The following is a 27,292-nucleotide window of genomic DNA, read 5'->3' as shown; positions in this document are numbered from 1 at the left end:
GAGAAATTGCCAATCACGGAAGAGTCAAATAACAAAAGTATTTCTCACAATAGAATTCACTTCTATTCTCTCTTTAAATTTAATCTCAGCCATTTCCCAATAATCCTTTTATTTAAGTATATAACTGTTAGGCATTGAAGGTTACTTAGCTATTGAGGTTTAAAATTTTTTTCTTAGATGTTATTGTTGAAATGAGCTAAAAATGGACTGAGTCATTTCCTTCTGCAGTTGCGTGCTTCCTTTATGTGGGCTTTTAAAGGCACATATTTATTTCAGATTAGTTTGATACTTTTTAATTTCATGATGAGATCTATTAGTAATGTCACTTATTTACAATCTCATGCTTTGGATTCTTTTAGGTTATTACTCATTGGGTTCACTTTTATGTGCTTCATTTTCCTTTTAAAAATTTTTTAATTAGCAGTCAAGATACCACTTATAAAAATTGCACTTCCTAAAGATTATAATACTAAATTAAAAACTTTTTTTTGTTATCCTGTCAATTGAAATTTTTTTGATCCCCATTTGTTCTATCTTATATCAGGTAAGTTATGACCCACATTGATGTGAGAATGCTTTGAGATTTGGTTCTGTTTAAACCCTGTTGTTTCTCCCAGGTGCCAAGCATTTTTTTTTCATATTAGACTAGTATGATATGGCATTAGAAAAAATGTGATTGTAGGCTGCATTAAGTGATGCATTGTCTAGATTTTGAAAACAGTTTAATTAAAACTAGCCAAAAGTAGGACAGCCTCTGGTAAAAAGTAGAAAATTCTCTCTCTATAGATAAGGAAAACTTCTAGAAAAGAATAGATGATTATTTGATGAGTGAATTTTAGAAATGATTCTTGGTCAGACTAGTAAATTTGCCACCAGTAAATTTTATAAATATGCATCTTACACATTTGTCTAAACCATTTGTAAAAAGATTGAATAGCAGTAGGTCCAAGGGCAAAAGTCCCTTCCCAAGAGACCTTTTAGATTGACATTAGTCCATTAATTGTTGTTATGTCTGATAAGTCAGCTAACTTTTTATTCACCTAATCATATTATTCATATTAACTATGCTATCCTCAAGCTAGAATTTCTACTTCTTGTCCTAAAGGATGACATAAGAGATTTTGTAAAATTCTTTGATGAAATCTAAATATTGATAGCTTTCTCTGATCTCTGCCAGTATAGTATACCTGTCAAAAAAGGAAAAGGAGTTACCCTATCATTACCTCTTCTTGATGATGTCATATTGGTTCTTAGTTATTCTCAAAGTATTCTTTTAAATATTACATTCTGGATTTTTTCTAGGAGAAGGAGATAGGTTCCTTCAGTAATCATTATTGGATGCTTATTATGTATGTACAAGGAACTGATGATTAAAATTTTATATGGAACCTCTAATCTTGGAAACTTACTATCTAGTTGTAGAGATAGGAGCAGGGATAAATAATAATACAAAAGAATAAATAACAATATAAAATAACTCATGTTGTACTAATTATGTAGATAACAAATACTTTAAGAGTTAAGTTGGGGCAGATGTGGACTGTTGCATTGAAAAACTGGGGTTTAAGGAGGTGAGACTCCTAAAATAAGCATTTTTGTAGTGACTTGGAGATGGGCAATAATAAGGAAATACTGCTAGAGTAACATTTGTAGGCTATTGGATATAAAGAGAACAATAATAAATAATAATAATGACAATAATAAAAATATTTTCCATTCTTGTGTTTCACTCTTAAGTTTTGGACAGATTTCAAATGAAATTTGCATTATTTCCTGATCAGTTAATATAATTAGTTTGCAAACTTGGAGGGATAAATCAAATTATTAAAAATATATAAAATCCAAATAATTGGAGGAAGTAGTAGGGAAAAGGCAAAACCTAAAATTTTATAGGCCTTATACGGGAGGGGTTACTCTATTGTATTGATAGATTGAAAAGATTGGTTTTTAATGGTAAGTGATCCTTTCTTCTCTTTATTCTCATAACAGAAGACAATATTGAAAATGTTTGTGCTGCCTGCACCCAGCTTCATCAAGCTTTAGAGGAAGGAAGCATGCTTGGAAAGAGATTTAAGAAAAGGAATATACTTCTGAAGACCTTATATAAATTAGTTGATGTTGGTTCAGACTTGCTCAGCCTAAAACTTGCAAAAATTATTCTAGCTGTAAGTTTTTCTTTCTTGTGAATTGGTATGTTGCTTTAAAAAAAGAAGATAATTTTCCTATATATTTACAAATGCCACAGTGTTAATTAGAAATGAATTTGGATTTTGAAATAAATGGTTATAAGAGTGATTTCTACAGATAAAGTGCAAATCTAAGGCAAAAGACATAAAAATTTTAAGACTAAACACATAATTAAGTTAATTACTCATTCTCGAACATTAGTATTCGTATTCTAATACTGATTAGTATTCTGTTCTTATAATATTCTGATCTCTAGTCTGTTGGGATCAGTATCAGATAGTAAGACTCAGTAGAAAGTATTTTGTCTTGTGATTTCATCAATAATTTAAGATTTTCTAATATAGTAAGAAATAACAATAACTTGCTTTATGATATGATTGTAAAACAGTGACAGCAGACATATATGTAAACTTGAAAATCTGAATTCCATTCTGGTTTTGTGAGGTTTGTAGATACTAGGATAGTGTGTAAGTAGAAGGAAGTCAGGCATCGGGATAGAAATCCTAGCTCAAGTAAAATGATATAAATGATAGAAAGGAACACTATATTCTAAGCATAAACAATTTGATCAAAAGATAGCATAGTTGTTAAAAAATCATTAAAACAAATGTAGAGAGTTGTATTCACCTATAAAGGTAAATAATTTTGTTGTTAGCCCTAAACATTTTAACATCTCAGTATATGTAGAAAGTGATCTTTAGTATGGTGAGTAAAATGAATATCAACATATTCTATCCTTCTCATTTATAGTTGGAAGCTGCTGTTGCCATATGTTTCTTATTTAATTTTTGATGCTATACTTAATATTCTAATTTAGAATGTATGTCACATTTCAATTTGATGCAAAAGAGATATTTGTTAACTTCACGTTCTTTTTATTGATATTCTTGTTATGAGAAAAGATGAAAGGGCAGTTCTTAAAAGGTTAAAAAAGCATTTTTGAAAAAAACTATCTTTGAATGAAAGTTTTCATAAGGCAAGTAATCTAGGCTTAATTTTATAGATAAATTTTAAAGGAATTAAATTTTTAATTATCTGCTTTTTAAAATATTCATCCCCAAATGGGGTCATGAAGAATCAGACACAACTGAAAAACAACTTAATAGCAAATAAAATGATATTCTGTGAAATCAACATATTCAGGAATAGGAGTTCTTGGATACAGCACCAGTCCTGAAGTCAGGAGGACCTGAGTTCAAATATGGCCTCAGATACTTAACACTTCTTGGCTGTGTGACCCTGAGCAAGTCACTTAACTCCGATTGCCTCAGTCAAAAAAAAAAAAAAATAAGGGTCCTTAACTTGAGGGCCTTGTGAACTTGATTTCTAAAAATATTTTTATAATTATATTTTGATATAATTGGTTTCCTTTTTAAACTTCCCTCTTTTATTTTATGCATTTAAAAATGTTATTCTAAGAAAGAGGTTCAAGGATTTCACCAAACTACTGAAGGGTCAAAAAAGCATCTTCCAGGATATGCCTAAGTTGTAAAATATATTCAATTGAGTGTCCTATAGCTTTCACAATGTTTGTCATTGAAAATTTTTTGCTGGGAAATGAATGTAAACTGTTATTTTTACCTTCTGAATCCAATTCTTCCTGTGCAACAAAAAATTCGGTTCTACACACATATATTGTATCTAAATTATACTGTAATATATTTAACATATATAAGACTGCTTGCCATCTGGGGGAGGGGGTTGGGGGAGGAAGGGAAAAAATCTGAATAGAAGTAAGTGCAAGGGATAATGTTGTAAAAAATTACCCATGCATATATATACTGTCAAAAAATGTTATAATTATAAAAAAAAAAAAAAAAAAAAAAAAAAAAGAAAATTTTTTGCCACCGGGACCCAGCTAGGATCAAGCTTTAGAAAAATAAAACATCTTGGAAAGAGAAGACCTTATATAAACTAGGTGATGTTATGCCATCAATTACTATAATTAATTAATTTATATCATCAATTAAGTCTGTATCAAATACACTACTTGCAATGAAGATTAGATTCCTATTCCCTGAGATATTGAAAAATCCTGAACCATTAAATTACATTCTAAGAAAGTAAGATAACATATTTTTTCAAATTATTTTCAAAAAGAGATTTTATGATTAATTATCATTTACAGTCAGGAAAGGCAATGAACTAAAATACACTATCTCTTGACACTTGAACTAACTCTGGTTTTTTTGGGGAGTTACAATTCATTTATTTCCGTTACTTTTGTTAATGTGCAGAACTGATTTGGTTTTTTGACCAAGTTTACAACCATCATTTTCTATTTTAACTAAATACTTAGTCCTCTGAAATGACAAGGTGCATTGCTTCTAGATGGGGTTTCTCCTTTCTAAATGAAAAGAAAAATGTTAGCACAAAGTCAAAAAGGTAGCTGTGATGTAGTAGATAGAGTCGTGGCTCTAGTCAGGAAGACTCATCTACTTGAGTTCAAATGCTGCCATAGACACTGACTAGCTGTGTGACCCTGGGCAAATCACTTAACTCTGTTTGCCTCAGTTTCCTCAGTTGTAAAATGAGCTTGAGAAGGAAATGGCAAACCATTCTAGTATCTCTGTCAAGAAAAGCCCAAATAGGGCTTTTGTAGAGTCAGACACAAATAAAATGACTAAACAACAAAGCTCAATATAAATTAATAGTATGCCAAGAGAGCTAATTTAGAGGGGGAGGAAGGGGAAGAGTGCTTGGTAATATTCCACCTTGATATGGAAACTACCTTCACCAAACAGATTTGCAATTCTCCTATGACATATAATCTTTTTATTAAAGCTTTTTATTTTTAAAACATATGCATGAATAATTTTTCAACATTAATCTTTACAAAACCTTGTGTTCCAAATTTTTTCTTCCCTTCTCCCCACTCCCTTTCCTAGATGGCAAGTAACCCAATATATTTTAAATATGTATAACATATAATTGGAGAGTTATTAATGCCTTTGAGAGATTAAGTGATTTGCCTTTGGACACACATCTAATGTATGTCAAAGCAGAACTTGAATCCAGGTCTTCTTGACTCCAAGGCCAGACCTCTATGTTATACTGCCTCTCTTAACAATCATTCAACCTGTACTAGCAAATTCCTAATATGTATCTGGAGCTAATTAATGGGTGACTCATCTCTTTGATGTGTCCTGTATGCTCTGTACTAGCTAGACCATCCTCAGAGCAGTGTCCAGTTTTAGGCGCCACATTTTAACATTGATGTTGACAAGCTGGAGTCCCACTAGGGCACAGGGCAGTGCAGGATCTGAAAATCTTACATCTAGAGACTGGTTTAAGGAACTGGGGAGACTTAGTCTTGGGAGAAGACTTAGAGGTGTTTGCAGGTCTATCACCTGGAAGAAAACCAGAATCTTAGGGTTGGAAAGGTCAACAAAAGTCATCTACATGTCTGACCCTTTCTTTTACTCCTTTAACATGCCATCTCATCAAGACCTCCAGTGGCAAGAAGGGAATTCTTTCCCTGGTATGGCAGCCCATTTCATTGTTAAATGACTTATGAAGGAATTCTTCCACCTACTGAATCAAAAATAATCTCCTGATTTCTACTAGGGAGGGCAAGCAGAAGGAATCTAATTCCTTTTATATATGAAAAGCTTCAATTATTTGATAATAGTGGTTATACATCCTCCTACATTTTATCCCTGATTCCTCCAACTATTGTTTGTGTGCCACGGTTTTGACTTTGCCCTCCCCCATTGTGATCACCCCTTCTCTGGATGTGTTCAACTTCTTAGTATTGTTCATAAAACATTACTCCCAGAACAGATTCATATTTTCTGGTGTCATTCCTCTAGGTGGAAATTTCAGGGAAGTTGGATTTGGGCTTAGTACAAAGAACTTTTTAACCATTTGAATAATTTAAAAAAATGAAATTGGGTGTCTTGTGATATTGTAGATCATGAGCTTAGTTGATGCCTTCAGCCTAAAAAGGCCAAGATCTCCCGTTGCCTTCAAGGCCATCTCCAGTCATTCTGATCTATATCTGGCCACTGGACTACGATGGCTCTGGAGGCAAAAGTGAGGGAGGTGACCTTGCCCAGCCCTCCCTCCCTTAAATCCGATTCACTTGCATGTCCCAACATCCCCTGCCTAATTGGTCCTTTTCAAGAATGAAGGATAAGCAACAATGGGTCATAGATTTAGAACTGTCTGGGAACTTAGAGATCATCCAATTTGATTTCTTCATTTTGAAAACAGGCCTGGTTAAGTGAATGACTTGTTACAGATAGTGCAAGGTTATCTGGATAGTATTGAGCTGGGATTCAAACCTGAGGTCATTTAAATCTGAAATTATCATTATTTCTTCTGTACCATACAAGGAGAGCTCTCTTGCAAGAGTTTAGATGTTCACTTAGATAGATAGAATCACTTGTGCGTTGGGGAGAGGGGATTTAGACTATATGATATCCACAAAAATTTTCATATCTCTGTTTATCAAAATTGCTTCTTAGAATCTTGACGTGTGATTGATTTTCAGAACTCTCAATTTCAACTTTAAAAATAACTTGCAGCACTATTTTTAATACTTGTTTCTCTGTTGTTTTTCTTTAAAAGTATGACATGTTTTAATTTTCCACCAAAATAGATGTGTAAAATTTTTTTTTTCTCTGCAGCTTAAAGTAAGTGGAAAGAATCTTCTCAATGTCTGCAAACTCATATTTAAAATTAGCAGAAGTGAGAAGAATGATTCTCTCATCCAAAACGATAGTATTCTTGGTAAGTGTTGTTAAGCATTACCATTTGTCATATACTTTTCTTAACGAAGTGTTGAATTTCTTTGGGGGGAAAAGGGGAAAAAGTTATGATTAGTGGTTGCTAGAATGAGCAAATATATAATGCATACTATTTGCTTTTCTTCTATTTCTGGATTCCCTTCAGAGGGTACTAACTAGACCATTTAAATTCTTATGGGGACTATTTGAGATCATGGAAATGTATGCATTTTAATTGGATGATAAGTTTACTTCAAGAGTAGTTTGCTTTTTAGGTCATGAGTACTTGAACTTTAAATCTTTTTTATATTATACCAAAGATGATAGTGTGAATAGGTTTTCAAAAAGCAGTTATGGAATCTCTTAGTTTCAGTATATTTTACTGTGGTTTTGGCAGACATGAAAAAAGCTATGAAAAGATTATGATCTGGTTTAAAAAGCTCTTTGGAGCAATCAGAGAAAACAAAATTCTTGGGGTGATGCCTCCCTCCCAAGTAATTGAATTGCAGCTTTTGTAGTCATTATATGAATTGGATTTAATGTAAATTATGTTGGAACTACACAAGAAAATGGAAAATAATTTGAAGTTCCTTTTTTGAAAAGAAAATGTATTTTTTTCGCTGTCAGTGGACAAATAAAAATAAGAAATGTCCAACTTTTAATTAATTGAGAATGTAGGGATAGAAATGTTAGAAGAGTTAAAAGTGACTTTGAACAAAATATGAAATTAAAGAAGTTATTTTGTTGTGGACTTTCTTCCCCCCAAAAAATCTATATTTCCATAGTTAAAGGAAAATGTAGACAGAGCTGGAAGGGACTTTAGTGAGAACCCAGTCCAATCCCCTAATTTTCTAGATTGAGGTTAAGTGATTTTTCCAAGTCCACAGAGGGAGGATGTCATAGAACTGGGATTCAGATGCCTCTGTGTTCTTTGGCAGGAAAAACCTGCCTAATTTTGGAGAATATAGGACTGGCTCTATTCCGTGATGAAGATTTAGTGGGAGGAATGAAGCTCTAACCCATTACAATATATATATTTTTTAAGGTGTCTTTTCATTACCTTGCCCTTCCCACATCATCAGCCACTCACTCAGTTTACTTGACCAGGAATGACTAGCCATTCTTTTCTCAGATGTCCTCTTGACCTCAACTCAGCTAAGGATTGATCTGCTTCCTTTGGCAATGACTTTGGGAACTTGTAATTGGCATTTGGAATCCATGATCCTCATCTAGTTACTTAAGAGTGCCAAATCCCAGTTTTCTTCATTCCAGAAACATTCTCTGCAGTCTTTTAAGTTGTCTAGATCAGGACTTCCTTGGGGAGAGACTAAAATGGAAGAGCATTTCAAGGCAACCAAAATTTAGAAAGAAGTGTTGCAGGCTCACAATTATAATAAATGACCATACCATATCTTTCTTACTATTTTCTGTCATGTTCCTGGCCTTTGCTGCTTTGAATTAGGAACAAAATTATATTTGCTTTAATCCATAATTAAAGGAAATCCTCATCTATCTTGAAATCCTTTTGTCTCCTCAATCAACAAGCATTTATTAAGCACCCATTACTGGCAGGTACTGTTCTAGGTATTAGAGATTAAAAAATTAGAACAGCTGGAACTTTGGTTGTTGGAGAAGACAAAATGGCATAATATCCATTCAAAGGAAATATTTTAAAGCACGTACAAAAAAAAATGCAAAGTCACTTTGGTGGAGGTATGTTTCTTTCTTTAGATCCTGAGTCTCTGACTGATATTAAATTTGGTAGATTTGGGTTTCTAACAATGGCCTCCATTTTGCACTCATGTCCAGTTGACGATTAAGAGCAGTTAAAGATTGCCTTTTCATAGAATTAATATCTTCTTCATGTATACATTGTACATGTTAGGGACCACCTTATTGATCAGTTCCCATTTGCCCATGAAAAATACTCATGGTCCAAAGAAATTTTTGACCAAATACAAATAGGATTTGGTTTACCGTTTATCAAATATTGCTCCTAACTAATTGTTATTCATTCATATAAATTAATTCCCACATAAGTCTTGGTACCTAACCCTAGTACCAAATCCTGCTTCCATTTTTGTAGTTACTGGCCTGTTTGTCTTCTTGACTCTGATTTTTGTGCCTCAATGGATTTCTGCTCAGTAACAAAGAACAATTTTTTGGTGAAGCTATTGGGGTTGTCTCCCCATATCTGTGCCCAGGGTCACACAGCTAGTAAATGTTAAGTGTCTGAGGCCAGATTTGAACTCAGATCTTTCAGGGCCAGTGCTCTGTCCACTGCTGACATCTATTTAGCTATTCTCCATCTAGCTGCCATAACTAATACATTTTTTAAAGAAGGGATTGAAATATAATTCTGAAATTCCCTTTAATGCAATTATTCTCTCTAATCCCAAACTTCTATAATTAAATGAATTTTGGAAAAATCATTAAGAATGATATTTAATAACCCCATTTTTAAATACATGATTTAATGGGTTCAGCCTTTTCCCCTACATGTTACTAGTTTGAGTAATAGATTTTGTTGGGCAGGTAGAAATAGGTGTTTTTTTTTCTTTTCCCTGTTTCAATAAAATTGGCAAGAACATTTGCCTGTGGACTCTGATTCATCACTATTAAGTTTATTCTTAGTATGCATATGTAAAAGTATACCTATGTACTTCAAAGTAGTTATATTTTTTTAGAATTTGGAACATATTAAAACAAATTTGAATAGTATAAAAATGAGTCACATTTCTTCTAATTAGACCTTTTTTCTCCAGATTCATTATTGGAGGTGCTGCGAGTGGAAGACCTTCAAACTAATAATGAGGCTTTTTTGTACTGCATGGGGGCTATTAAATTCATTTCTGGGAATCCAAGATTTCTTAATGAAATGATCAACAAAGGTGCTGTTGAAATACTGCTACATTTGATGAAGCAGATAAATGAGAACATGAGGATAACTGGGGCATGTTTTTCCAATTCAGGACATTTGTTAGTCCAGGTAACTCTTTAACTTTTAAAACAAGAACAGTAAACATACACACACACACACACACACACACATATATACATATATATATATTTATTTATTACATTAAAATATATTATTAAAACATAATTTTTGTTAACTACTAATTCTTAAAATATAACTTTTTTCAACTTTATAGTAGTCACTAGAGTGTCCAATCCTAAAACAGGAACAATAAATATATACAGTTATTATATTAAAATATATCATTAAAACATAGTTTTTATTAATTGTTAATTTTTAATGTAACTTTTTACAACTTTATGGTCATTACTAGAATACTCTGTCCAATTCTAGGTTTCTTTTCTTTGTTCTAGAGAATGTTTGTCTTAATGTTTAATAAATAATTATTTAGGTTAGGGACTTTCATTGGTGCCATATTCCTCCTAAGCATCCTTAACATACATACCCATTCTTATAATACTACAAAAGCAAAAATCAATAAGGGGAATTGTTTCTCTTCAGACTATGGCCATGGAACCATAGCCTACCCCTGTGTTTCCTTCCCCTTTCTTAGGCTTTTTTTTACTAGATCAAATCCTCATTTAATCATTCAGTGCATAGAACAATTTACTGCCATTTAGAGGAAACGTTGGAGTATTATGAATTCTGTAACATTTATTAAGCCCCTATCACTGTGTGTCACTATATGTTTGGAAATGCAGAGGAATAAATGAAAAATTCCCCTCCTTCAAGTAACTCACATTTAATAAGACAAAACAGCATATACACAATAAATAAAAGTAATTTTGATGACATATAATGCACACACATCATTGCTTGGATTGTTGAAATTCCTTGATTTCAACTGAATTCAAATGTAATGCTATGTGATTATAATGAACAACTATGAGCCTGGAGAAGAGAAGAGAAAATGTATCTTCTACTTTCTTTGCAAAGGTAGAGAACTGTGGTTGTGTAATATTGCATTTATTATCAGATTTTACTGAGTTTTTACTTTTGCTGAACTGATATTTTTCTAATGTCTTAATTTTTATTACTATGGATGATTTTGGGTAAGATTGTGCTAGTTAGAAACAAAATAGATCAATAGAAAAGATTAATAAGTAAAACCAGTAATTTAGCCCTGATAAAATTAATAACATAAATTATTGAGAAAATGGCTTCTAGGAAAATTAGAAAGCATTATGGTTAAATAAAATTTAGATCACCATCTTAAACTATATATGTAGTTTATGTCTTTATGTGTATATGATAATATGATCTGAAAATAAAAAGTCATATCTTGAAAATTTTGAGGTAAGATCAAGTTCTTTTCCTAACAATGCTAGAATTCTTAACCAGTCACAGGATAGAAATCATGGACAACTTTGACAATGTAGAATTAGAAAGCTTTTTCATTATTAAAATCAATAAGAACAGAATTAAAAGAAAAATAATGAAGTGGAAAAATATTTGCATCAAGCATCATTAGCAAAAGTTGTTATCCAAAATATGCAGCTAACTGCTGAAAACCTGTAACACTAGGAACCATTCCCAAATGGTTAAAGGATATAAAAAGCTTTCAAAAAAGATAAGCAAACTATAAGTGGCTACATGAAAAATGCTCCAAATCACTAATAGTAAGTGAAATATCAAAACAGTCCTAATGTTTTTACTTTATTTCATGTAAACTGTCAAAGGTGGAAATAATCAATGATAGAGAAGCTGTAGAAAGGTAAGAACGTTTGACCCAGCAACTCTGCTACTGGCATATACCCTAAAATAGTCCAAAGCAGAAACTACCATCCAATACCACAATATTCATAGCAATCAATATTCTTTGTGATAGCAAAGAATTGGAAACAAAATGGTTGCCCATTTATTGGGAAATAGTTGAAAGAAAAAAACCATGGTATATGATTGTCTATAAGAAATTTTGAATATGAAGGAATGAAAGAAACATGAGAACATTTATATGACTTGACATATGTGGAAATCAGAATTGAGAGAGTAGTGTACACAATGAAAACAACAACTTAAAAGAAAAGACCAGAAAAAGGAAGTAAGAGTTGGGGGGGAGTTCCAGAAAAGATGCATTGTAACCATTCTTCTTGCTCATATCAGGGAGAAGAGAGTAATATATAGAATTGTCAGTCTCAGATTTTTTTTTTTTTTTGCCTGATTTTTTTTCTTTATTGTTACAAAGGAATCATCATTTTTTAATGGGGCTGAGGGGAACTGACTTGAGGTAATGAAAAAAGGCTTCAACAAAATGTGTTGTTTTTTTTTAAAATAAAGTAAAATCTAGGCAGACTCTAGCGACATGGTTTACCTAATTTACCAGTTTAGTGATCCAGTTGAAAAAGGAAATGTTAATCTAGCAAAACTGTTGCTGATAAAAACATACTGAATCTTGTAGATCACTGCTTCCTTCCATCTTGTTTATGTTAATTAATCATTCTCTTAATGATACATTTTAGAATTTTTCCAGGAACCAGAGTTCTCTCTGGCTTATAGTTTGGAGGCTAGTTGATTTAAATATACATATACATATATATGTATATATATATATATATATATATATATATATATATATATATATATATATATATATATATATATATATGTGTGTGTGTGTGTGTGTGTGTGTGTGTGTGTGTGTGTATATTAGTTGCTTTTCTCTGATCCTGCAATACCTTGTTCTGTATAATCCTTAAAAGACTATTGACAGTAGTTCAGTTTTTTAATCTATGATAGAATTTATATGGATCTGGTGGTGATTTGAACTTGTCCAGAGCAAATAGGAAAACATTTTATCTGTTTCTAGCAGCAGTTCTCTCTTAAATCTCCTCTTTTCCCCCAGTATGACTAAAGTCCCATTTATTATTATTATTTTTTTGGTATATTTATATTTATGGTTATTTTTTTCTTTTTTTTTTTTAATTCATTTTTCCAAATTATCCCCTCTCTCCCTCCACTCCTTCCCCCCTGATGGCAGGTAATCCCATACATTTTACATGTGTTACAATATAACCTAGATACAATATATGTGTGTAAATACCATTTTCTTGTTGCACATTAAGTATTAGATTCCAAAGGTATAAGTAACCTGGGTAGATAGACAGTAGTGCTAATATTTTACATTCACTTCCCAGTGTTCCTTCTCTGGGTGTAGTTGTTTCTGTCCATCATTGATCAACTGGAAGTGAGTTGGATCTTCTTTATGTTGAAGATATCCACTTCCATCAGAATACCTCTTCATACAGTATTGTTGTTGAAGTGTACAGTGATCTTCTGGTTCTGCTCATTTTACTCAGCAACAGTTGATGTAAGTCTCTCCAAGCCTCTCTGTATTCCTCCTGCTGGTCATTTCTTACAGAGCAATAATATTCCATAACCTTCATATATCACAATTTACCCAACCATTCTCCAATTGGTGGACATCCATTCATTTTCCAGTTTCTAGCTACTACAAAAAGAGCTGCCACAAACATTTTGGCACATACAGGTCCCTTTCCCTTCTTTAGTATTTCTTTGGGATATAATCCCATTTATTATTATTTTTTAGGAGTCATCTTTTTTTTTTTTGCCAGCCTGATCTTATCTTGAACTTTTATATTCCTGACACTATTCTTATAGAAATATTCTGTGATTTCTTAGCTTACCTGTTTTCCTGGCCATGTTTCCCCTGCCTTTACATATCTGTTTAAACTGGTTAGTGATTTTCCAATGTATTCAACATCAGTCTCTTCACAGTGCCTCCTTTTCCTTGACATAGTTGTTTCTTGAAAGTTTCTTTCTTTTCTGGATTGTCTTCTTTAGAATTTTAGGCCATGGGGTTCTATCTATCCTTTTGGAATCTCTTCTCCATAAAACTAATATGTATGCTAGACTATGTCTCACTTTCTTTTCCTCTTTATCACCAGTTCTGATATAGAACATTTTTACCCCAGAAAGATCAGATATAGAAGTTCTAGTTTCCTTCGGTACATACAGTGTTAGCTCTTCTGCTTTTGTCTTTGAGGAAGATTTCATCTGATAGTTGGACAAGTGAAAATCCTACCTCTTTTCTGTGGATAGCTAGGTGGTACAGAAATAGAATGCTGGACCGGAAGGCAGGACTAACAGAGTTTGAATGTGACCTCAGACATTTTTACTAGCTATGTCACTCTGGGCAAGTCCCTTAACCCTGTTATCCTCAGTTTCCTCATCTGTAATGAGCTAGAGAAGGAAATGGCAAAATATTTCTTCCAATATAGGAAGAAAAATAGTAATAGGATTATTCAGATGTAAATAGGAGGCAAAATCCGAGAAGGAAGTCAATAATTAACAACCTTTTCTAGACAGGTGGTCTTTCCAATAACTGATTCTGTTGATTTGTGCCAAATACCATGTAGCAATGATGAGGTTTAGAATTGGGGTACCTAAATGAAATTAGATTTGAGGTCTAGTGGCAGGTTTGGGGTACAGGAAGTCAAATGGAGCTCCCCTGCAACCCCTTTGGATTCGGCACAATGATACAGAGTTAAATGAGTTCTAGTGGCAGCGCAGAGTCCCCTGTAAAGGAATTTACAGGCCCGAAAACCTAGATTGATAAAAGAGGTTTATTGTGGGATTTGGAAGTAAAGTTTAGTTAGTAAAGTTGAGGGTAGAGATAAGAGGGCACCAGAGCTACAGGTCCGATGGGCAGAAATCCTTGACATGACCAGTGTAAGGATGCCATGTTTAGGACTTCTGCAAAGAGTGGACTCCAGGGTTCCCCCTTTTAATCTGAAGGGGTTCATGGGTGGAGTTCCATGTTGGCTCCTGGCTGGGTTTCAGCCAGGTTAGAATTTGAATAGAATTTAATGGGTTTTTAGATAAGGAGGAAGCTGTTTGTGCTTGGGGTCGGGGCTGGGAAACCTGAGCAGATCATTTGAATGGGGGTTGGCACAGCCCAAGTTGGCTCAGATCCAATGGGATCTGGGAGAGCCCAAATAGCTCCCATTAGAATTCATGGGGGTTGGGAATCAGAAAGGAATCTTAACCCACATCACCATGGTATCCATGTACCATGATTCTATGAATTTAGCATCTTCTTATACAATGCTATTCTATCCTTTTTTTATCCTCCTTACTTGTATTGCATAAGATACAGCTTCTTCAAGTTATATTCCAGCCATGAATTCCATGCTACTGAGTTTTAGGAATAACTCTGAAGTCAAATTAGCATCTTTCCAATAGAGCATCTAGTTCTTGATTGTCATCCACATATTGTGAATTTTCACATGACTCTCTGAGTCTATAGTTGTTAATTATTGACTTCCTTCTCGGATTTTGCTTTTTATTAACATCTGAATATCCCTATTACCATTGCTCTTCCTACATTGTAGCTACTTTATACAGCTAGCCTAATATAGGTACACACGCACACACACACACACACACACACACACACACACACACACACACACACACTTCTCTCTCTTCCTTCTCTAGTTAATGCTTTTTGAATTACATTTGCCACATATCAGTTTTCCTTCTCTGGAGTACTACAGTCCCAGCACTGAACTTAAGCAAAGGGACCTTTGGCCTGGCCCTCGTCCTATTTGTGACCTACTGAAGCCATTTGCTTTAAACTAAAATAGACACTAAAAATAAAAAGTTTTACTTTGTTGAACATTTTGTTCTATTCACTTAAAGTAAAAGTGAGTTTAATTAATTTTGTTTTGCTCCTTTAGAATCAGAGAAAGAAAGAAATAATAGCTCTTTCTCAGCTTCATTGGAAGTTTTGTTGACCAGTATGGTTGATGAGTTTTTAAGGTTATATTCATTTAACAATAATATTTATGAGTGCCATATTATATTGCATAAGATATTATTTCAATTTACATATTAAAATATAACATCTGAATGTCAGTTAATGATTTAAAATTTATTAGATCTAAATATGACAAACATTTCCATATTACATTATCTTTCTGTTTAGGCTTCTCTCATAAGCCATATATAATTGATAGTATAATAATTAAATTATAAGAAGATCATTTTGTACATGTTTTTCAGAAATTTATCTCAGTTTCTAATAATAATAATATGTAGTACATGTATAATGCAAAATGCTTTCTATCTTCTTTATTATTATCTTTCCAATAACCATGTGAGATTGGTCTTGATTACATTTGCATTTTGTTAATGCATTATTTTGGGGACCCTTTGTGCCATATTTTGTTGAATTAGTGTTGCAGATTATTTTGCTATTGCATATGCCTACCACTCACTCTCAAGAACCACAACTTAGGAAATCCCTGACAGAAAAGTCATTTTCTGCAGAAAACACTGAAATAATGTTAAATGTAGGTCAAGATTAAAGATGATCTTCGTGTAGTACATTTAATGGCATTCAAAGTAATAAGCATTTTAGGTTCAGAGATGACAAAGGATAGCAGATTTTAAGTTAAATAAAATTGAACTCAAGTTAGGTACTTGGTGTAAACTTGTATTGCTCAGCTATAAAATGTTACAGTTTTTAATTTGCCTTTCCTACCAGTACTCTAAGAAGCTCCTTAGTAAATAACAACAAGAAGGGTTTCATATGTATAATTTTGTCATCTCTTTCTGTTTTGTCGGCCAGAATTGTGTTAATTATGTCAGACATTATGAAACTCTTTTGGGTTGCCACATAAGTCTTTTATTTGGCATATACGTGATCTTATTTGGGAACTGATCCAAAATATGACTATGTTTATATGATGATTTTGAATAGAAAGAGATGATTTTGCTGAAGTTGAAAAACTATGTGACTTTCATCTTTCAGTCTTTCGACACTACACTGTTTGTGGTCTCTGGCAATTGTGTTAATATTTTGATATCACCCGAAGGAAGTAAAGCATTTTTCATTTGTCAGTAAAGCACAGGGGAATATAGTTATGGATTTTTCAGCTGATTGAGAAATAGAATATAGATTACTTGATGTTTCTGAAACTTCCATTTTCGTCATCATCTTCATCATCATGTTGATGATGATAAAATCTTTTAATGATTACTTAATTTGGAGTCTTTATTGTGAAATCACTTTTTGCCTTGTTTTTTAGAAACTGTTTCCTCAACTGTAAAGTGAGGATGTTAATGTTTTCAGAATTGTAGTAAGGATCAAGTGAAATCATATTTGTAAAGTACTTAGCACAGTGCCTAGCACATAGTAGACTCTATATAAATGCTAGATATTATTATTATTATTATTATTATTACTTTTATCATTAGTATCATTTTATATCTTATATAATGCTTTGGCTTATAAATTGAATCCATGGAGTTATATTAGTAACTAGGAAGATGACAAAAATATTATCAGATATTAACTTCATGATAGTGCTACAATTGCTTGGCAACAAAATAGCTTTTTTTTCTTTCTTTTTATCAATTTTACAGGCAGTCATAGAATATATATAATACATATATGTGTTAACAGATACCATATTCAGTGGAGATATCATATTCAGGAAATAAATTTCTGGGACATTCACAATAAGTATATTTTTCTGTATATTTACAATTTGCTAATTTTTGTAGTCAGCCATATCTGACTTTCTGGAGATTCTTCCCTTAATTTGACGTTCTTTTCTTGTGGTTCTTTTCTTACCCATATAGTTGATCCTTGGGGCAGCTAGATGGTGTGGTAGATAAAGCACCAGTCTTTCACTTAACATTTCCTACATGTGTGACCCTAGCAAATCACTTAACTCCAATTGTCTTGTGCCTCAAAGACCCCCAAAATTGATTCTTCTCAGACTCTTCTCTAGGATACTCATCCTTCTGTGCCTATGTACCTCAGGGCTCAGTCCGGGGAACTCTTTTCTTCTCTTTATAGGTTCTTTCATCAGCTCCCCTAGGTTCGGATATCACCTCTACCCAGAAGATTCCTAAACCTCCGTGTCCTAGCCCCTTAGCTCTCTTTTGTGCCCCAATGCTACATCTCTACATATCCTCTGGACATCTTCATCTGGAGGTCTCAGAAGCATCATGAGCTCAGGTGTCCAAAATGGATCTCTCTCTTTCCATCAAGGGTGCTAAAGTGTACTTGAGGTCACTTAGACTAGACCCTTTAACTACTCAGATTCTTAACTCTTTACTCTTACTCATCTCTGTTGGTGGCTTTGAAAATGCTTGTTCATTGGCTTGTCAGTTAAGAGGCTTGTTGATCCCAGTTCTGTAATTTCCCTCACATTCTTTTCTGTCTCTCTCTTTCTCCCTCCCTCCCTTCTTTGATCCCTCTCTCCTTTCCTCTCTCTTCCCTCCCTCCTTCCTTTCTTCTTTCCTTTTATCTCCTTCCTCTTCCCCTTCTCTTTTCTTCCTCTCCTTCCTTCCTTCCTTCCTTCCTTCCTTCCTTCCTTCCTTCCTTCCTTCCTTCCTTCCTTCCTTCCTTCCTTCCTTCCTTCCTTCCTTCCTTCCTTCCTTCCTTCCTTCCTTCCTTCCTTCCTTCCTTCCTTCCTTCCTTCCTTCCTTCCTTCCTTCCTTCCTTCTCCTTCTTTCCTTTTTTCCTTCCCTTTTTCCCTTTCCCTCCCCCTTTTCCCTCTCCTGCATTTCAAACACAAGATACATTCCAATGATCTGATAACTTGGATTACCAGCAGAAGCCAAAAAATATGATAATAGAGCAGTTCCCATGTTTGAAACCAGTCTTTCTAAACCCCCAGCTTATAGATGTATGTGCCTGGTAGTATAAACACAAACTCTCAGTGACTCCTTTTTTGGCTATGGGATAAAATGTAAATTCCTTTATCTGGTGAGCATCTAAATTCCTTGACCAGTCAGGCTCTAATCTGGCTTTCTAGCCTCATTTTACCCAATTCTCCTTTGTGCCCCATTTTGCTCTAGTCAATCTGGATGATTTCCTGGGCTCATTCTGTTCCTCTACCCTCATGCATTTAAACAGATCTCTCCTGCCTGAAATGTACTTCTGTTACATCTCTGACTCTTGAAATTCTTCTTTTCTTTCAAGGTTAAGCTTAGAAAATTAAAGCATTTTTCCTGTTCACATTTCACCGTACTTTGTTTCCTTTTATCCTTGTCATTCATACTCTGTCTTGTACCATATTTGCTCAAGTAATTGCCTTATTTTCTTATTTGATTGTAAGCTCATTAAAGGACTGTCATTTTTCAGTTTTCTTCTTTCTTTTTCTTTGACAGTGCCTTGAATATAGTAGGTACTTAATAAATGTTTCATGAATTGTATTAAATTTACATTGTGAACCACTCAATGCATTTCTTACAAAATGAAACACTTAACTTGACTAATCTTTTACTTCCACCTATAAATATTAACATACAAGTTAGCACAAGTATCACAATAGTGCAGAGTAATAACTAAGATCTGTACGAGTCAATTATGTTTGTCATCTAATGTTGTTATTACTAAACTACATTTGATTATACATTTCTCTCACTTATAATTTTCTTTTGGCAAAAGAAGTACATGGTCCTGCTGTTTTGAGTTCCCTCCACTCCCTTTTCCTGCTATCTTTCTCTGAGCTCATAGAAAAAAATCCTCATAATGAGACTCCATATCTGGATTTTCAAGATTACTTCCTCATGATCTTTCTCTAATCAAAGGTTCATCTTTTTTATATAACCCAGCCTCTGCCAGTCAAATATAGTTTCTTGCCAAAACCTTTCTAAAGGGGGGGAGAGCTTAAGAAAATGTTAAACTACAACCAAATATTTATTGAACATAAAACTTAGTAGACTTTTCTTCACACTAAACAAGTTTGATAGATGGAGGAAAGGAAAATGTTGAAGCCATTGACAAGAATGAAGTTTTAAAATTCTTTATCAATTTCATTAATAACTAGTTTTAATGCAGAGGCTTTGAAAATTGCCTTAAAAGGAGTTAAGTGGGGGCCAGGATAAAGGAGTTCTGGGATTTAATTAATTAACATAGCAAATGTTTATTAACTGTGTGCATCATTCAGAATGTTATTCTAGCTCCTGAAGGAGAGGTACAAAGTGTGTGGGACAGCGGTGACCACAAAAACAATCAGAGACTCACAGAGTAAGAAAAGTAAAAGGAATTTATTATAATCTTGGGACAAAGGGGAACTCTCATCTGACAAGCTGTTTGTCAGTAAAGAAGTGCAAAAAGCACAAAACTTCAAAATATTACATTACATAGAACAGAAGCACCTCCTCCCCCTTTGACCTTTTCTCCCATTGTCTGGGGGAGTCTAGGCTTATACTCTAAACATGGAAATCTTTCCTAGAAACAAAAGAATAAGTTGCCTTTAAAAGAAGTACTTAAATACTAATTAAGAGATGGTGGAAAACTGGCGTGGGGGGGAAGGGGGGGAGTGATCATTCAAGGAAATCCAACACCTGTAGCTTTTTAGCTGTAGTTTAACTTGTTGCAAAGTCTCAAGTCATAATCAGGGTATAGGTGGAAGCCACATCCTTAAGAGAACATAAAGTACAGATAAGGCACCTCACTCCAATGGAGAATTAATTTTACTAGGGGGAATATGACACATGCATAATTGCATTCAACAAATTTGATTTACCAAATGTTTTAAGTTTCTATATGTAAGGAAGGCACTGTGGTAGGCTTAGAGAATACAAAGAAGAACAACTGTCTCTTGCTCTGCAGTGAAGGAAGAGGCTTATGGTCAGATAAATTTTGAAGTAGAATATGAAGAAAATCCATATCTTTGTCCATTACTTTGTCTAATATGGACAAAGTCCTTTAAGAAGATTTGCAGATAGACAGGCCAACCTAATGTTGGGAGCGTCTAGGGAGTTTTCAAGGAGGAGACTGCACATTCTTGGTCCTAAAGTGTAGAATTTTCACAGGTAGAAATATGGAAGGAATACCTTGCAGACACAGGGGATATTGCACAAGCATGAAAGCAAGAAAATACAGTAAGAAATTGGGGAATAATTAGCAATCTAGTTTGACTAGATTATAGGATCCAGAGAGGTAAGATGTTATAGTGAACTATATATATATATATATATATATATATATATATATATATAGAGAGAGAGAGAGAGAGAGAGAGAGAGAGAGAGAGAGAGAGAGAGAGAGAGAACTAGCTTTGAAGCTAGGAGGACATGGGTGCAGATGTGACCTCTGCAATATTATTGCTTGGTGATTTTGGACAATTACCTCTCATTCAAAACTCCTCGGTGGTGTAGATGAGGGCTTTTTGTACTTTTCACCCAAGAAATTTTAATATGACCCCAGGCATATAGATATATAAAAATAAGCATAAAAACCAAACATTTACTCATAATAAATCATAATTTCACAACCTCCACAATGAGTTATGAGACCCCATATGGGGGTTTAAAGTTGACTGTCCATGACTCTCTGAAACTAGAAGTTTACAAAGAAAGTGACAGCCAGCAAATAATAAGAGGTAATTCCCTCACCTAGGAGTTCTCTATGCTAATGAAAAAAGTGTTTCTGTCTCTCTAGAATACATGAATGATAGTTTGGTGGTTTAGTAGCATTGAAAGGATAGATAGAAATCAAATTATAGAGAGCCTTAAATGGCAAGTCTTAGTAAGACAATTGTATCTTTTAATTTGAGGGAGCGAGATCATACCTATCCTTTAGTAAGGTTTAGTTTGATAATTATGTTAAGACTGAACTGGACAAGAGAGGTAGTAGAAACATAAAGTTAGGAACCTATTAAAAATATTCCAGACAAAGGGTAAAAAGGTGCAAGAGATGTTTTGGTCTTGGAATTGACAGGACTAATTATATATGGTGATTGGGGAAGAAGGGAAAAATGCAGGGTAGGACAGAGAAGGAGGGAGGAAGAAAGAAAGAAAGAAAGAAAGAAAGAAAGAAAGAAAGAAAGAAAGAAAGAAAGAAAGAAAGAAAGAAAGAAAGAAAGAAAGAAAGAAAGAAAGAAAGAAAGAAAGAAAGAAAGAAAAAAGGGAAGGGCAAGAAAGAGGGGTCAAAGATGATTCTTAGTATTTTGGTCAAATGATTTAATACTCTGAGGACTCAAAGTCTTCATCTGTAAAATGAGAAGATGGGACTAGATGGTCTTCTAAGATCCCTTCCAGCTCTAATTCTCTAAACAGATACTTTAGAAGAATGACTGTGTTTCACTTTGATAGAAAAAGGGAAGGTTGGGGAAAGGTACATATTTTGGAAGAAAATGAGAAGTTCCATTTGGGCTACGTTAAATTTGAGGCCCTTCCAGGACGGTGAGGAGTTGTCTAGCAAATAGATGGGAAAATAATTTAGGAGTTCAAGAGAGTGACTTTGGATTATGGATTATGTATGTATGTATGTATCTGCACACGTGCACAAAAACACGCACGCGTAAATTTAGGTAAAATCTAGTTCTTGTCCCCATGAAGCATATATTCTAGTTAGGGGACAGAATACCAACATAGATAATTACAAACACAGTATCATATAACAAATATATGAGGGTCGCAAAACAAACTCCCTATGTGACTTCTGAGGGGGATGTTTCTTAGCCGTCGTGGAGAATTATGGAAGGGTTAATGAAAAGAGTATTTGAGTTGGACTCTAAAAGATAAGAATTCAGTATACAGAAAAAAAAAAGAAAAGAAAACATTCTGGGCTTAGGGAATAGTGTAACAGAGATAGGAGACACTGTGTATTTCAGTAAACAGTGAGTAAAGTTTAGTTTGGCTAAAGCATAGAATATAAGGAGGAGAATAACATGAAATAAGTCTGGAAAGGCAGGTTAGTCCCAAATTGTGAACGAACTTTAAGGTCGGCAGAGGAAATTGAATTTTACTTAGTGAGTAATAGCGAGGCCCTGAAAATTTTTGAGCAAGAAGCTAAATTTGACCAGCTCTGTGCATAAGAAAAAAAAAAAAATTTGGCAGTGGTATGGAGAACAGAATGGAAAAGGGAAAAAAAATGTTCAAGCACAAAAATCTTTTAATTGCAATAACTTAGATGGCAACAAGGACCTGTATTAGAGATGGCTTTGAATATAGAAAAGATTAAATGAATTTAGGAGGTATAAAGATAGGAGTCTGTTAAGTACAGGAAAAGAATACTGACTGTTGTTAAGAGAGCCTGCTTTCAAATCCCACTTTTGATGCTTATTATCTGTGTGAATTTGAGCAAGTTAACCTTTTTAGGATTTAGCCTATCCTATTGAGGTCCTATCCAGCTATGGGATCTATGATCCTATATTTCTAATAATCATGATAGAGGGTAATAATTAAAATTTGGTAATTGATTGGATACAAAAAGTAAGATGGAAGGGAAAGTCAATAATAACACTAAGGCTATGGACAGCTGGAATACAGAGTGACTTGAGTACACCAAAAACAACAACAACAACAATAACAAAGTCATAAGGCTGAACAATTTTAGGACATATTTAATTCAAGGAGCCTCATAGATAATTGATACAGAAGGTCTGCAGTTGAAGAAGAACACAACAGTTCAGGAATAGAAATGTAAATTTAAGAGGACCCTTTATGAGGGTATCAGTTGAAGTTTTGAGAATGACTGAGATTATCAAGGGGAAGAGAATAGAAAGAGAAGACAGTTAAAGGCAGATCTTTGAGAAACACTCAGAAGAGTCAGCAGAATCAGATCAGTAGGAAAAGAGCCAGGAAAAATAGGGGCTCTCTGAAGCCAGAGTAGAGAAAGTATAAAGTATTAAGGAGTGTTCTTCCATTTCAGAATTTGCAGAGAGCTCTACAAGAATGAGGACTGAAAAAAAGATTCTTAGATTAATAATGAGAACATCACTGATGAAAAAACAATTTCAATAGAATACTAAGAAGTTAGATGCCTATTTGAAAAGAGCTATGGAGAGGAGGAGATAGTGAGAAAGCAACATGTCAGTGTTGGACATAGACATCTTTTTCCTTTTTCGAGTTTAGCAGTGAAATAGAGAAGACAAAGGGAATAATAACTAAATGTGCCAGAAAGTATTAAGGGAAGAGTTTTTTCCCCTTTCTTTTAAAAATTACGGAAACTTAAGCATAATTATAAGCAAAAGAAAGAGATTGATTGAAGGTAGATGTAAGAAAACAGAATTGCAGCATGAGATAGTACCTAGAAAAGAGTCACTGGGGAATAGTTTTAAAGTTACAGAGGACATTAATTAGTCAGATGGATTAATTAGCCTTGTTGTTCAGTCATTTAATCATGTCTGATTCTTCTTGATGACATATGGGATTTTCTTGGCAAAGATACTGGAGTGGTTTGCCATTTTCCTTCTCCAGTGGATTAAAGCAAACAGAGATTAAGTGATTTATCCAGGCTAAAATAGCTAGTACGGGTCTGAGGCTAGATTTGAACTCCAGTCCTCCTGACTCCAGCTCCAGCAGTCTATCCATTTTCCTTAATAAGATATTAAGATAAAAAAAGGAAAAAATATGTGATTAGAGCTGAGAAAATTTGAGGAATGAAAATGGTTAAGGGAACTCTGATTAGATGGTCTTCATCATTGAATTAAGAGGCTGAGTTACCTTGAAGTAAGGGACAGGAAAATGGACATTAGGTTGGAGAAAAGAAGCAATTTGAAACAGATATGGAATAAGGGCATCAATAAGGATGAAGTGGGATTATTGAGCAATAATATGAACCCACCTGAGGTGTTACAAAGATGTGGTAAATTTCACTTTTTTTCATGGTTTCATTTTGCCTTTGTGTTTGTTGTTGTTGTTATTTTTAACAACATTCCACAGCCCTAGAGCAGAAACTGAGAAATTAGATGCTGGGATTTACTTAGGGATTTGGATTTTCAGGTGAGAGCTCAAGGAATTAGGAATGGGGAACTTCTAAATTTGGGTAAAGGGATTAATTTAGCGTTAATAAAGAGTAAAGATAGATAGTTCCCATGTGACCAGAAGGAAGAAAGAAAAAGTGTGTCATGATCCTGAGAAGTTATGAGGAATGAAAGAGAAATGGGAAGGAGTTCTGATTGGATAGTATCAGTCTCAGTGAAGCAGGAGGCTGGATCATCTGTTCTAAGTGTAAAGTGAAGGGATTAATAAAATATTTTAACATACACACAAAGTACTTAAACAGGGTGATTTTGTTACCACCTTGACAAATGTAATATATATTTAAACATAACCCCAAAAGAGTATATTAAAGTTGGAGGTTTGGAATAGATGTATTAAGATTAAACATTATAGTAGTTAATATCATTTTTTTTTAATAGGAAGCCTAATGAAGCCAGAATGGAGGAGATAGGAAACCAGACTGAGAAAAAAAGGATGGGTTAAGTAATTGGAAGAGGTTTGTGTGGGTGGAAGAATGGTAGAGGTGGGGAAGATCTATGGGAGCTTGTGATCTAAGCAGAATGCCCAAATCCTGGACTCTGGAGAAAGTACAATCAGAGTATGTAAAGCCTAATAACAAAGTGGTTTTACTGATATATAGCTAAAATAGGCTGCAATTAGGAGACAGAGTTGAGAAAAATCGAGAAGGAAGAGAGGTCATCATTGTGAATATAGAAGACTTGAGGATAATAATAGGAAAGAAAGTTGGGTAAATGACCTTGCAGTTTGTAATAATAATTTATATAGCACTTTTATAGCATTATATATTATATACTGATATATATCTATATCTATATAGCATATTTATATAGGGAAAAAGATGGGATAACTTATGGATTGATCTAAAAAGGGAAAGGTCATATTGGTAATTCTGTCTCATTATTTCTTAACCCTGTGAGTGTAGAGAAGTGAGTGGTTATTCTCCCTTATAGAAGTAAGAGAGATTGAAAAGGATCTGGTATCCTATGGGCAAAAGTGGCTTTGTGTGAAAATAAGGAGCTAGAAAAGCGATTAGCAGATAAGTTCAAGGATATAGAGGAATTTGTTGGCAAAGTGACAGTTCCAGAAGACACAGTATAGTAATCCAGAAGATATGTAAATTATGCTGGAGTGGGCCTGGCGAGGAGTAAGGCTGATAAGAATTAAAGTCAGTGTTAGAACTACCAGGTTAAATTTGGATTAAAAAAAATAATAATAACACAAATAACTGAGACACCCAAACACCCTAAAATATATGTTAATGTGGAAAAAGTTGTTTAAAAAAGCTTATAGTCATAAGTTTATAGTCATATATACTACTATTTTTGTTTTTCATTGTATTGTTTCATCATTTGTTTTGGTTGATTTTTATTAAGCTCATATTTAAAAATAACTTAGAACTACTGACATGTGCATTCCATGTTGGAGGCAGTATAATTTTGAGAGACCTGAAGGTTCAGTTCTCAAAGTATTTGCAAGAGAGAAGGATACCAAAGACAAAGGAGAACCCTCTCCCTGAATCTTATTGCCTGAAAAAGGTATTATGGACATCCATATTAGTACTGCAATGTTCAGGAATAGGGAACCACTGTGATAGAAAGTAAAATAGTATAGCTTACTAGATTCACAAAATTTAAAGAGTATAAAGAACCTAGCAAAGTTAATTTGCACCAAAATTCATAATAAAATTTGAGTTTTTTTTTTTTTTTTTTGAGAATGCCTTCATACATGCAATCTTATTTCAGGTGAGATAAAAAAGTTAAATATTCTCTCTAGACAGAGTTCAGGTTTTAGTTTTTGTGGGAAATTTGGATTTATATGGGGTAGATGTGTTCTCTTGCAGCTCAGGAAGTACATGAGTCAGTAATAGTGCTGATATAAGCCAGTAGCACTTGCCAGCCTGTCCTGTATCTCATAGAAAAGGGTACAAGCTAAATGAGGGTCAGATGATGCAAATTTTCCATTTTTGAAAAAGCGATAGCCTGGAATACATTGGATAACATGTTAGTCTTTGCTAAGAGGTGCTTTTTATTTTCCTGCTTGTGTAACAGTGTTCTAAGTGTAGTGTTCTCTCCCACACAAGTCTGAAAGCCAACCTAGTGTTACAAGAACTTAAAGCAAGCCAAATATATTTGAAACTTATTTTAAAAAACAAAGGAGTGAAAACCTATCCAAAAAAAAAAAACACCCACATCTGATGTCTCTTTGGGTTATATGATATATCTTTTTGTTCTTTCTTTGTTAAATAGCTGATATTGCTGAGCCTAAAGCCCGTCATACTGCATGTTGAGATTATCAGATTAGAAATGTGTTAGTAGGGTTTGTGGTTTGCACTTCTGCATTCTAATGAATATGTGATCTCATTAATGTAGATATACATTCCAGTAATGCAGGTTATAACCCATCTGTGCTTATTTTTCTGGGAGCCTCTAATCTATGTAAACATAACTTCTCTCTTTCTTGTGACATTCTCTAGGTAACAGCAGTACATGTTGATTGTCTATCTTTTACTCTTGCTATGTCACTAGGCTATTTACCACCCCCCATTCATGTATATCTTTTATTATATCCTTTAAATGGCTTATATTTGCATAATTCCTCAATGGTATATGTCATAGCTTCCCAGAGCCACCATGTTCTTCTCTTCTGCCATTTTGGTAAT

The 27,292-nt window shown here is 33.9% G+C and overlaps 1 protein-coding gene across 1 annotated transcript in view; it reads left to right on the top strand.

The window, feature by feature from the left end:
• The window catches only part of ARMC2 (armadillo repeat containing 2), a 159,024-nt gene that overhangs the window by 67,371 nt on the left and 64,361 nt on the right, over window positions 1–27,292 (top strand). The window contains exons 8-10 of the mRNA XM_074310139.1: window positions 1,990–2,165; window positions 6,819–6,921; window positions 9,683–9,906. Coding sequence (XP_074166240.1) covers window positions 1,990–2,165; window positions 6,819–6,921; window positions 9,683–9,906 — 503 coding nt within the window. The remainder of the gene's footprint in view (window positions 1–1,989; window positions 2,166–6,818; window positions 6,922–9,682; window positions 9,907–27,292) is intronic.

Source organism: Sminthopsis crassicaudata, chromosome 4, assembly GCF_048593235.1.
Source record: "Sminthopsis crassicaudata isolate SCR6 chromosome 4, ASM4859323v1, whole genome shotgun sequence".
Lineage (NCBI taxonomy): Eukaryota > Metazoa > Chordata > Mammalia > Dasyuromorphia > Dasyuridae > Sminthopsis > Sminthopsis crassicaudata.
Note: the sequence above shows the minus strand (reverse complement) of the source record. Positions and strands in the feature narration are given on the sequence as shown.